General features: G+C 32.0%; 1 protein-coding gene across 1 annotated transcript; it reads left to right on the plus strand.

The window, feature by feature from the left end:
* Nucleotides 1–6,739: 6,739 nt before the first annotated feature.
* On the plus strand, nucleotides 6,740–10,556 carry LOC128177808 (uncharacterized). The gene is made up of 3 exons (XM_052844674.1): nucleotides 6,740–7,751; nucleotides 8,151–8,281; nucleotides 8,978–10,556. Exons 1-3 carry the CDS (start codon nucleotides 7,249–7,251, stop codon nucleotides 9,289–9,291), a joined length of 948 nt encoding a protein of 315 aa, XP_052700634.1. The 5' UTR covers nucleotides 6,740–7,248; the 3' UTR covers nucleotides 9,292–10,556.
* Nucleotides 10,557–14,137: the final 3,581 nt, after the last annotated feature.

Consider the following 14,137-nt stretch of genomic DNA (forward strand, 5'->3'; position numbering starts at 1 on the left):
TGACTGAGTTTTGTTTGATCTTTTATATATTTCAAAGTATGTTTTGGTTTTATTTTAACTGTTTCTGTTTACAACTTACAACCAAATTGAAAATGATATTAAAAAAACCCCACTATTATCGGGTCCAACTACAACAGCAACATTTAACTGTACAAAAATGCAAAATAAGGACGGTCCACTCAACTTTTACAATAAAACAAATTATGTAGCTTTTATTTCAAATTAAAGCAAAATTTAAGGTTTTTTTTCTTTTGTTTACCTTGCAAATGTCTGTACTACTTTTAATTGCTAGTGGACAAAAGTCAATTTTAGAGAACAGTGTCCTTGGTTTTGAAAAGAAATTCAATGAATCACTTTAATCAAAACATTTAAAATACTCAACTAATCGAAAGATACGTTAAATGTGTTACCTTTTATTATTCATTTCGTAAAATTCGTCATTATTTTAAGTAAAACACATATATAATGCATCCATGGTTGTATGCTTTCCAATTACTCAAGGGTTCCTTAACTAAAAGCTTAATTACAAAAACAATTCAAATCATGACTTGTCAGGCTGAATTTTCAAAGACGTTGTTAACTACTTATGTTTCATAAAACCCGGAAATTGATCATTTAATACCATTGTCACTAAAATTGATAAATCTAAAAGAAGGTTATTTTGAGCGTAAATAACCTTAGTTAAGTCGGAATTAAAAGCTATTTGTTTAATTAACCCGTGAATTCTGTGTATTATTTAACTTTCAAAAAGATAAGATCTTGTCAATTGAAGTCTCACATTTCATCCAAAAATACTAGGTACCAAGTTTTGTTATATTTGGTCACGAGCTTTTACGGTCTTCAAAATATAACCAAAGACAAGATATATGGACAAACAGACGGGGCATGAGTTTTGATTTAAATATAATGCTTACATTAGATTCAGCTCAAATGTGCTAAAAGTGTAAGACCTTATTCATAATTTGTGATTGATATAATGATTAAAGATTATTTATATTATGAAATTGAAGGTATTGTTTCTTTGAAACGCAACGGCTGCCCAATGTTATTTAAATTCAGTTCAAGTGAATCGCATGTTTTAAACGTACACGTACATATAGGTTTTAGAAGTCTTGTTTTGAATGGAAGGAAAGGAAAATATAAAGTATTTGAGTTTAACAAATTTACACAAAAAAAAACCCAAAACAAACAAAATTTTAAAAAAGCTATAAAATTCCTTTTATCTGCGTTGGCCTTAAAATGTTGTGTGTGTCTCTTCCATTTTTAGATAACTCTTTTTCATTTTAAGGAATTTCCTCATTATATTTTGGAAACTTTCATAATATTATTTTACGCCGATATCGATATTTGATAAGTTTTAATCCATTTAAGTATTCGATTGTGTAAGCTTCGTCAATTGTGCATGTCATCTGCCTAGATTTATGCTGTCAAGAGGTTTACAATAACCATCACGATTGCGTAAGAATTGAAACACTTTATCAAACAGTTTATTACATCAACCCAGATATTTTTTGCATCTTAAAATATGTGGGAGAAAACCCTTTTGCTTAAATGAATTTATGTATCTATTTTATAAAAGAATTCACAAAAGAGCTTAAGCTAGTAAAACGAAAATACATACCTTGTAATGGTAAGAGAATGAGATATGATAAAAATCCGACTCAGCACATTTTAAGTTAAGTCCTGTTATCAAGATAAAATACATTATTTATTGATTCAAGAGAGATAACTTACATGTAAGTGTCCTGGTTTTTGGTTAAGTGTTCTGGTTTTCGGTTATCAATGCAGGGTTATCTTGATTATGCGCAGCAGTCAGTTTCCTTCCCCAATTCAGCAGCAAAGAAAACGTTTATTCTTCAACGAGCTTGAATTATCTGAATTCATATAATCTCATTTTCCCTGAAAACCATTCTGAAGTCCCTCGATTTTAATTGGCATAAACAATATACAATGTATTTCATCTCCAACCCAAACATTTTTTCTACCTACTATTATTATTTATTTTAATCCCAATGTTTTTTCACATCGCTTAATATGACTATGAGGAAGTTGACATAACCGTACGTGTCCTCACGTTCCGGAATGCAACAAGGCTTTGTCATGGAGTAAAGAAGCCCCCCCCCCCCCCCCCCGCGGCCCAGATCCCTTGAGTAACGACATTAACCTACCCAGTATATCAGGTTCTGTTTTACAAGCATCTACTTTATTAATTTTTATTTTATTACCTGCAATTAACCCAAAACCCCTGTTTACATCTTCACGATGTCAAGGTTTTGTGATTACTGAAATGTGTTGAGTTCCGTAATCACAAAACCTTAACATTATGAAGATGCCCTGATCAGATAATTTGGGTCTCCATGTCCAACAATGTATTTAGAAAAACGTTGATTATATTGACCTAGCTTAAGCCATACAAGCTTAATATTGAAGGTCACCCCCTTTTCGATAAGTGTATGTTATTGATGTTTAATTTTATACGGCGCTAAACTTTTGAAAATGTTTGAAAATGTTCACTTTTCTTCCATTGGGTGTTGGCTTCAAAGTGCAATACAATAGACAGAACCTTATTCATTGCTTAAATGATTTTTATTACCGGTAGTAGTACCTTGTTACTCCGTGCAAACTTATCAAACTACTTTAAATCTTGCTTCAGCATATTTGGCATGTTACATGCACCTGTTAATTTAAACAAAACTCATTGCCCAACTTCTAAATTATCTCGTGTTGGTTTAGGTAAAGACACAGATACACAACCCATCGTTCGAGTTGTTAAATGCTTAAACCTTTAGAATTTACTTAGCTGAGCGTCATTGCTCAAAAAAGGTTTATCTGAAAGAAATGCAATGACTTTGTGAATCACTAAACGTCTTTGCTTAAGCACTTCCAGGGAGCGTAGATTTCTGTCGTTGTTTTTACAATGCAACAAATGACAGAAATTCTTAATTCCGTACAAAATTTACGCAATTAAGGAAGATACTCGGATATGGCTCCCATTTCTCGAAAGCTACAGCGGTATCTTTCCATTCCCTGATTTGGTCTAAACCAATAAATATGCACTCAATCTCTTTTCCGACCGTTGTCCTTCCTGTGGTAGGGATTGGTTTTTAATGGTCATAAGGTAGTAATTTACTGGTTAATTTCAGTGTCTTCTAGAGTCCGTAGTGACAGTACATGTACATTCTGTCGCTCAATCTGCTGCAATCTGGATATGGTGCGATCTTGAACTTCATGGAAAATTACAAATACAGATAATATGACCTAGTTTACCAGATGATATGACTTAGTTTACAACAACAATTCTCAAAAAGTACAACTCAGCGCGCCAAACATTTCCTCAGGTCTTTGGTGCTACTTTGTATTAGATGCAACCAACATTCGAATAAAATCCGTTCATATTCCTTTCAGCCTACTCAGTTTCCGCCGGATTCCATCATGATTATCAAACCTTATAACGCCCTTTCAAACACTACAGCTAAATATTAATTTAAGCAAACACAGGTCGATGCATTAACAAGTTTTCCTATGTTAGGTACAGTTGTCTACAGTAATTGGTGCTTTAAGGTTTTTAGAAGGCTTTGGACGATGCAGTCCTTCAAGCATTTTTTAAGTTAAAATTTTGTGTGATCGACACAGCACCGAATTTCGAGGTGAAAGCCCCCACCCCCCTCGATGTAACATAGAGCAATTGAATATTAAATTTGCTGAATGGTAGGCTATGTAGTTCATAAACCAATAGACTAGTAGCGGCCAAAGCAATGGCAAGAAAAAAACGTGTTCGGAAATTATCTTCAGGAGTCCAGACTCATTGGTATGAGTTTTTTTTGTTTTTTGTCCGACAACTGCCGATTATATAGTGTCTTATAAGGTTCATTATGTCAAGGAACAACACAATGGTCTTATTCATGGGTGATGTTCAAATATAGTATCTGCAACAGAAATTCGAGTTCAAGTTAGGGGTCTTAAAATTATCAACTTTGCAAGGGCTCCACAATAAATATTCCGCTCAACATCTAATTGCAAACTATATACACACTTGCATGAATACTTTTAATCGGACCTAACTTTCACTGTCCGTTCTTTTGCCACCTCAATTCAAAGCGCCTTGCATCATATCAATTTGCTGCTGTAAAGTAAATTAGATTTACAATCTTTTGATTACGCAATATATTGCGCTATTTCATTTCAAAATTAATCACTCACTCATTTTTTAACCACATGCTAGAATTGTTGCCCAGTTCTTGCTGTAGAGAAACATTTTTTTTGATTTCCCCTTTTTAAAATAATTGCCTGATTTTTTTTATATAAATGTTGGACAATTCTGCCAATCCTACAGTGAAGCTACAACTTATACGGTAGTAAAAATGCCATCGTTAAGTAAGTTTCCCGAAAAAATCAAAGATATGATAGAGTGTGACCAAAAACGCTTTTGTTATTAATGTATTCTCATGTCAGGTGGGGTATCAGCTTATAGAAAATAACTGAGCAAAATAATTATTTCCTTATAATGATATAGAGCATTTACAGGTAATTATATACAAAAGCTTAGGTAAATATAATGAAATGATAATCTTAAAGAATTATAAAATTAGATAAGGAAACAAAAGAAGTCTTCAATGTGAAAACTACTTGTCCGGTTTGTTTTCTTCAAGAAATGCTATAATAATTGTACTATATGAAATAAAATTCTATAACCAATCCTGTCAGATAGGAAACTATTTCTCCCTTAAAAGGTTATGTATCAATTTCCCTTGAGATGTTTATTTTTGAATGTGATTATTATTTTGCGTGTCAAATGAGGCGCACTGAAATATAAGTGATTGGTATGCTCTCTAGACAATCGTCCATCGTGGGACATATAAAGAGCATTAGGAAACTGCACTTGTGCTAAATGGCCACATAAGCATTGTCATAATAACCAACCACTGTGTTATAACCGTAGGGTAATAACTTTCCTTCTGGGATTCATGATATACCCTGAATGGTTAGAATATTAAATGGATTACTTTTGCTTGTCTGTATCAATTATAGACATGTTAGAAAAACCATAGAATACAGACTATTCAAGACACAAGCAATGAAGATAAAGGCCATATTACATATGTGTAGAATTCTAGATACGGTTAACTAGTTTCTGAATAGATGCACTGACCAAAATATAGGTTTGCTTGCTTTATGTGACAATGGTCTGTGATAGCAAATTACTTTTAAATGGTCAACTATTTTTTAAACCCAGTTAAACTAGTTTTAAACCCATGTTTATACAAAAGATGAAGATTGAATTATGTAAATTATCAAAATCCAACATACAACAAAGCCCTTTGATCTATGTTTACGTTATATTGCATGTTAGGTATACATGTTACAATTATCAGTACTAAAATCTTTGCAAACGTGATAAACTCGTTGGCTTTAGCATATTGTGAAATAAATTATCATTTCAATGGTTGTTAAACTTATTTTTGAACACTAATGGTAATTGTAATAGTAAACCGACCACTGAATATTTAATTTTGTGTTAATTAGTCTGAGCACTAACAGTTGTTTAAATAGTTAACCTGCTAGAGAATAATTTTCAGTTTTTGAAAAGTGACAAGCAAAAATTAATAAATTTTTTTAATCTCTGCCATGCTTGGCACTATGCGCTTGGTTTTAACACACGAAAAATCAACCTAACCAGGACCTCATAGATCATTGGAAAAAATTAATCTACATTGTCATAAAATAGCTGAAACATCGTATACAATTAACTTTAATGGTTAATTTACTTTCAGGAAAAGTCATATCTAATTTTAGTTTTGGTTGAGCATAAAATTCTATAGGCTATACATTTTGAACTTAGGCGATATATAGTGTTACCATCCATTCAGGACATCAACAATTAATTAGAAACCTACAATGATTAACATAGAAATACACTGATGCCATTAGCTGTCAAGAGACATTACACAAAAGATGGTATCGCGGATACTGCTCTGAAGTCCAACATGAATTCACTTGTCATTTCGCTTAATTTATTTTTAATCAGCCATGACAAAGTAACTTTAAGACTTAGAAAATGTCCATCTCATCTATTATCTTGTTTGATTAATTGATTCACTGATGGGTAGTCTGATATATTGTTTTCGAAAGTACTGGTTTTATAAATATTTGAGAATGAATTAGCAACACACTACAGTAAACTTGTTCATTAAGATAAAATGCCAAGATCTACAAACAATTACATAAAACTCAGCATTTTGAATGTTATACCAAGTAATGACGAAATTGGGGATATTTCTGGATAAGATATATTTATTTTATTTTTCTGCGTGACCAATAAGCTTGTTTGGTTGATATATACCGCTGGTTTTCTACTACTCTTCATGTTTAAATTTCATAATTATAACCTTCATGACGTAAATGTATAAATACATTGATATTAATACAATCAGGTTCACGTTATCAAGCGAAAAACAAATTTTGAACTTGGGAATATTAAAAGATATTTACAAAGCATGACAAACACCATTCGGTATAGGTACACGCATGGTATGTGCTTTGTATTCACACTGTAAAAAACATATTTTTTTTCTCCCAAAGAAAATGGTATTTAGAGAAGCGTCAGGTTCCGTGATTAAGGGAAATATTAGACGTAAATAAATATCATGAACGTAGACGAAAACTATATAATAAGGCCCAGGGTCACGTTACCGATATCAAGAAGCATTGCCATAAAGGAGTTGTAATTACGCAGTACAGGTGAAAACGTAGCATACCTAGCAAAAGAGATATGAACGTGAGTGACCGTACTCAGTGTGAAGGGATGAGGAGGATATATACCATTTCAGTTGCATGAACTGTTTCAGTGTCTTGTGACGTAGAGGGCTACATGTATATTAATTTGATGTCCATCAATTACGACGATTATTTCTGACAGAGTCTGTGAACATTAGGGAGGATTTTTTTTCAATGATGCGACGATTCAGTAATATACTTATATTTTGATTGAGTGGAGTGGTCATACATTGGAATGATTACAAGGTCATTGTCTTCCCCTGAAGTGTCTACTTAAAGAGAAAAGGAAGTTTCACTTTTACTCACTTGAAGTCGTTTCAGAAGACGTTAAACAATCAGACATGGATAAATGCTAGTTTTTTTCAAGTATTATAAGAATAATTAACATTTTAATCAGTGGCATGATCATGAGAGTTAGAAATATGATATTACTTTAAACAGAGCCAGTCGGGGAGTATCGGTTTTACCAACAAGATGGACAAGCGATATCTACTCACCCCAATATACGGGGTGCAAGATGAACGATTCCTTGTGATACACTCAACAGCACTTGTTTTTATAGGAATGAGTTTCGTTTGTGCTGGACTGGTCATTTTCACCTCATTCAAAAACAAGAAGAATTCCAGTTTCTTTAACGGTTGGAGTAAGTGTGATCGGTTCATAGTGTATATGGCCGTGTGTGACATCCTTCTTCATTTGGTCCACTGCACAGACCATATCCACATGCTGGTGATCCGTGACCATGTCCATCCAATACAACTATGCGAATTCTATGGATTTGTCCTGTACGAGTTCGCCATGGCCCAGAGCTCATTGGTTTTTAGTATAGCAATGAATGCCTTTCTCCTCATCAAGTTTAATGTTAACTTAAAGTATGGCTTCGGGGACTGGAGACTGCTGTCGGGGGTTTTGGGAGTACCATTCCTGTTGTGTATATTGTTGGCGATGTTTCGGAAACTCGGCCCTACAGGCACTTTGTAAGTTGTATTTAATTATATTCATTCATTTATTTAGTTTACTAATTATATCTTATATTGAAGAACTTTGTATTAAATTATCTATATATTATTCAGTATTGCTGTTTTACAACTAACGTTGTGATGTACTTGAAAATAATATCGTAAATTAACTTAATTTTTTAATGCAGTCAAGGTGTGATATCCGAGTATTAAAATTGAAGAATATATGATGTATACAGGATATTATAATTATGAATTGGGGTTTTGCCCATTTGCCCTATTTCCTTCCGCAAAAACCTGTCAAAATATTAATTTTGCAAGTCTATTTAGTCAAACATCTTTCTTATTCAGTTTGATATTAAGACTTTTGTCTTGATAAATGAATTATAAGAATTATGGAATGGTTTGTTGTTACAGTTGTGGTATTGTGGGAGAGAGCGTGGTGACGTTTATATCTACACTTCCGGTTCTGTTGGTGCTGATCATTAACAGTGTGCTGTACACAGTCACGTGGAAGCACATACGGATAGCCGGCAGGAGAGCGACAGGTGAGAGTTCTTTGCGTTTTATAATCTAATTATTTACTCGGTCCTAATGGTTTAGTAATGACGTCTGATACTCTATGAGATGGTTCTGTTCATTACAATGGTGAACAGATAAAATAAGAGGGTTTAAATGCATCTCTGTCGGATTAAAATAACTAATTAATTAGAATTTGATTAGTATTCTAAAATTGATTAAATTAAAGTTCCTTTTTTTTACTTTATGATTGGATATTAAAGAAGTATTGACATATTGAGATTACATCAAAAAGCAGATTATAAAACATCTTATGACCTTGAATTTTAGAAAAGAAAAATTTTCAAATTACATCCTTTAATCTGCAGTCACAGGCAACAGGCAACAATTCAAACCTATCATTGAGCTTTTCGATGGTAAAATACATGTACTTATAATTAATTGAACAGGTTTTTAAAAAGTGTCTTAATAAAGAATTCGGATTAAGTAACATTAGTCTTATCTTCGAATACCTAAAATATTTCATTGAAAGATTGGAAGAATAAAATGGGTTTTTTTCTTTGTTCGCTTTATTCCATCGTAAATTATTTTTACAAAATGCTGAAAATTGTCTAAAATCAAACTTACTTGTCTATATGTACATGTTTGATAAATACCCATAAAAGTACATGTATTCAGTCTATGACTAATTATGGGTTAAATCAGCGCTTTTGCTGCTTTTCTAGTTTCCTTAAAGAACCAGCGATCACAAGCAAGGAGATCACAGAGAGCGGCTCAGAACATGCTACTCTTTGTTACAGCTTACCTCATCCAGTGGTGGGCCCTACCCGTGTATGGTGTCTGGCAGTTGGTCGGTGATGCTCCATTTGAGCTGCTGGAACTTCTGGCTGTATTTACTAATATGGGAGGAATACTAAATGGTGGAGTGTATTTGATTCATAAAAAATCGCGCGTTGCCAAAGTTGATGCCGTTTGTCCTGAAAATGACGGAAACGGAAATGACAGAAGTCCCCCGTCCGGACAAACCCAATGTAGCTGATAGATGGAACTATTTTTTGTACAAAGTTTGATTGTTTGCTATATTTTTCTATGTATTGTTTTATAAACAACGAAAAGGTCCCGGATATAACTGTTGTTCTGTACATGCTACATGTAAACAAGCCTTATTACTGTTACATGTATTAAGAATTAAGTGCGTATGGTGTTTGGACATTAAATTTCATATGAATAAAGGTTTACCTTATAATCCGATACAATTCAACATATGACCACCATAATCATATTACAACGCAGATTTGACTTAATTAATATACTTACATTCACAAAATGTTTACTTTTATAGAAAGAAATTGAACAGACTTTTTTTCCGCTGGTAAAAATTGCTTAAAGAAAAAAATATATACACTTGAAAAAATTCGAATTGCTTGAAAGTCTAAGAGTGAAAAGCTAGATCTGACAGAGACAGAGTATTCTTATTTCTTTCTGGCGATAAGCACGCTAGCAAGGAGGTTAATGATCTAAATCACAGCTTGCAACAGCCAAATCGATAGACTCTATCTTCTTGCGACACGCTAGTTCGAAAAGTTAATAAATCAAATGCTGACTTTATATTTTACTGTGATAATCCAGATCACTGACATTTACTGTTAGAAACATTTCACTCCACAATTATTTTATTATAACCTTTTATCGGCCAGTCATAAGTGAGATATTCGTTGTTTCATTATGATTTATGTACAGCCCGTTCGTGGCAATTATATGACGTTCACCGGGTTTTTTTTCTTCTTAAAAATAGTAAAAGCTCTAAAATTCTTCAAAGTTTATAACCATCATAATGGTATACAATATAAAACTTTCAGAATAGAACAATGTCAAGTGATGTCATCAATAAAACTGGCGTTTATCGTTGTAAGTTTGCATTTGAGATAACTTAGAAAAAATAACACTAATATGTTTTTCCTATTTCATTTTAAACATAAAGCCACAAGTCAGTGTGACACAAATACCATCAAACAAGAACGAATATTTTTAAGTTAAAAATTTCATGAGTTAAGTTTAAAATGTTAAACATGTTCATAAAACATCATTTGTAAATAGACCAACAAAATGATCTGTTAATAAGTTTCACAAAGCCCTGCTATAAAATTGTCAATCCTTCAGAAAGTCGGATAAAATATATTGAAATAAATTAAAAGACCAGGCATTAGATAAAATAACAAGCATATTAAAAAAAACCAACAAAAAAAAATACAAAAAAAAAAACCCCAATGCGCCTGCTGAAATTTTGTAAACAGAAAGCTATACAGCAAAACGGTATTACGCAGTTAGAACACATGTACAATACCGACTACAATATTCTGTAACCAAACTTCAGATAAAAAAAATAAAGATTACAGTTACCAAGTAAGTCCTTGTTTTTTTTTAAAGGATTGCGATATTAATCAAATCCTTCGGTTTTTCAATTTAGTGTGTATGATTTTGTGTTTGCATTATGAGGAGTACACATTGGAAAAACTATATTATTCAATATATTAAGAATATATGTTTTCACATTGATGCATTAGTACGTGTAATTACAGCTAGGAATATTAATTGATCATATAACAGTCTAGCTGTGTTTAGTTAGGAGAGATTATTTTGAAAAATTATTTTGAAAGTACATAGTGAAAAATATAAACATGCAGGTTAAACATTTAATATTAACTTCAAAGAGTAACCATTGTCATACCTTTTAAAGAAATTATGATAATAATAATAATATCTGGTTATTAGTCAGTCAGCCCGCTGGCTGTTTATTCAAGTTCGAATGAAACTTTAAATGCGCTTGCGTAAACTAGAATTCTGGGAAGAAATTAAACAGTCCGTGTAAGAAGAATTCGAAGAAGTTACGGAACTTGTCAGTTTCTAGGTGAAACTGTGCTTCGTCGTATTAGGTACGGTCCAGAGTCCGCATAAATGCCTTCCTAATTCTCTTATCAGATTGGAGAGGAAATACATTTACAGTGATTTGCGATGATTAACCATGAAATTCAGAGAGTAATCTTTGCAACGTTGTAATTAAAGACAACATGCACAGTTGCTGTAGATTACTTCCAAAACATAAGTAGGTTTGTAGCCATACATGTGTACTACTTTAATATAGTGATCAAAAATAAATGTCCAAATTAAATGTACACCCTTATTTTATGGGTGCTCTGGAAATTAAACTTTTCATTTTATATTTTAATAAATGATATATACTTTTTCGTCCATAATTAATTATTCTGCTGTCCGATTTTCCTAGCTTTTTATCAACCTTGTTTGCATTCAAACTTGTGATTAAAAATTTTAAATCCCGTTAATGGTCTTCCTATTACCAAACTTGAGATTTATATTCAATATCTTTGATTTATATTTAATTAAATGAACCTTGTTTTTCGTGTCTAATAATCTTGAAAATTCTACGACAAATTTATAGTTTTTTTCTCAAATTTCTTTTAAAAAAATGAATGAGTTTAATTTAAGTCTAAGATCTTTCATGTTCCTGGGATCAGAGCTGAATTTTAAGTCATAACATCGTCGTGGTTGTTTGTGCAAAATCCGGAGTAAACTATTCATATCTTTTAATCTTCGGAACTGTTGGACCAATTGCAACTTAAGTTAGTGCATGGTACAAAACATCCTTGATGAAGTGATATATAGCTGTATCAGCTAAGAACCACGCCGTCTAGAACTTAAAGGAAACATAGCCATTAAAAAAGACGTTTAAGAAGGCAAACGTTTTAATTTCATTAGACCAACTGCACCACAAATGTTACTTTTTTAACTACTCATGTACCATTGTTTTTGACATCTATACTACTATATTAAAATAATAGACTCGAATTTTTAAGCTTTAATACCGATAAATCGGAAGAGTATTGCCTTTTGTTTTATATATTTTAAACATCATTGGTACTTGAAGATTACCAATTTGTTTTTATTTTTTCTCAATCAAGCTTCCCTAATTAATAATCAGAGAAAACTCCTCAAAAAATTCCGGAAATCATCTGGATTTTTAGGATTTTACAATCTAGCGCGCGCAATACATTCACGCTAACGGGATCTTTAGTTTATGTTTCCACAAAATCATATTTGCATTAATAAACTCAGAAACGATAATACAAATTCGTGTAAATTTTCATTGAAAATTTAATTGCTATATATTCTGTTCATATATAATTTTATGATTCCTTATGAGAGAAATAATAGAATAACAAATATACATATTTACTTAGTACTTACTTTTGTCTTCGTGTATCTCTTAGTAGAGTGAAGATATAATGTATAAATTGTTTTATCGTTAAAATGAAAAAATATATTTATGTCCTACGGACCCGGTTTTACGATAGAATGCGTTCCGTGTATTGTCTCTGTAGCAAAGAAAATATGTGTACATTGTTGAAAAAGTGTAGAATTTTTACATTATATGGATTATATATTTAGATAAATATTTACAGTCAGTCTCAAAATGGTTTATTATAATTAATTTGACTGTTATTTTCAATGCTTCTTCATTGATTTTCTCGAAAATCGTTACGGGGCGATTCTGCATTTTTTTGTTGCATTACGGGTACACTGTATATGGGGGGCATTAATAATAAATGGTTACATTGAAATTAATGTTAAAATGGGCTTGGCCCCTGTGGATGTATCTATTTCGTAAATGTCCGATATGCAATGTCAACCCGTGCACGCACTGGTCAAAGTCTAGTTATTTCATAAATGTAATACATTTTTTCCTCATTTTGCTCTTCCTTCGGATATCCAAGAAAACAGTTCACAGGTTTAATTTACACGTACATATTTAGCTTCTCCTTTGCTGCAAGGACATTGGAGTTTTAGAAATAAATCTTGTCAAAAGTATCATCTGTAGGTTCAGAAGACTCTTAGAAAAGTTTCTTTTTCCAGAATTTTAAGACAATGGCGATTGCATTCATACAAATCGATTTTTAAAAATGCAGTTTGGTCTTTTCATACAATTTAAACTGTAAAATTTTCTAAAATGCTAAAAACGGTGTTAGAAAAACTGCTTTAACAAAATAATGCATGCACAATGGTGGTATTTTTTCTAATAGATGGACATTATAATCTAACCGATTTTTTTGTCTACCTGTCTACATGATTGTGTATCTAGACGGAAGTCTTGAAAATGCAAATGTTAAAGTATGTATACTTAGCAACATCTATTTAAGAAATACATTATAGCGGTTTAGCTGAAGTGTTTTTGATCTATTTTATAAATATTTACTAAGTTTTAATACACATTTTTTTCTTCATTGAATTCAAATTTCCAAAGAAAAATCCATTTGTTTTAAACTTGTTTTCATAAAAACAATTCATATTGTGTATATGATAAACACTTTCAAGTGGGAAAAAGCACGTTTTCACTTTACGATGATTACATTCGCTACTTTCTTCATAAAATTATTGGACGTATATAATCTAATCAATAAAAAAGCTTTTAAAGCTGTACATGTACATGGTTAAAAGGATCCACTATACTACCTCATCAGTTAATTGCTAAGGTTACCGAATATGATAATACCGCTTTTCCCCCTTTAAAAGTATTTCAGTGTCATAGATAATTCTAAAAGCAGTCACATTTTCCTTCGAATAAAAATTGAATAATGAGGAGGATTATATTTAGGCGATCGGAATAACTTTCAATAGGACGCTCAACAATCGATAAACCTCTATTTAACCACCTTTCGTCTTCGTTTGTTTTCTACCGATCAAGACATTTTATTTAGACATTAGATTATTAGTGTCAAAATCTTCACTTATTTATTAAGTATCGATTCAAGATCAAGGTAGTGATGTATAAAAATTAGCCTAAGTGTGCATTTGAGCTTTATTTCTACAAA

The sequence above is a fragment of the Crassostrea angulata genome, chromosome 3 (assembly GCF_025612915.1).
Source record: "Crassostrea angulata isolate pt1a10 chromosome 3, ASM2561291v2, whole genome shotgun sequence".
Classification (NCBI taxonomy): Eukaryota; Metazoa; Mollusca; class Bivalvia; order Ostreida; family Ostreidae; genus Magallana; species Magallana angulata.

Bases quoted from the DNA above. Each gene is read 5' to 3' on its own strand.
- LOC128177808 (XM_052844674.1), top strand. From the start codon at position 7,249: ATGGACAAGCGATATCTACTCACCCCAATATACGGGGTGCAAGATGAA. The intron at 7,752-8,150 runs GTAAGTTGTATT...TTGTTGTTACAG, and splicing joins CTCGGCCCTACAGGCACTTT to TTGTGGTATTGTGGGAGAGA. The intron at 8,282-8,977 runs GTGAGAGTTCTT...CTGCTTTTCTAG, and splicing joins AGCCGGCAGGAGAGCGACAG to TTTCCTTAAAGAACCAGCGA.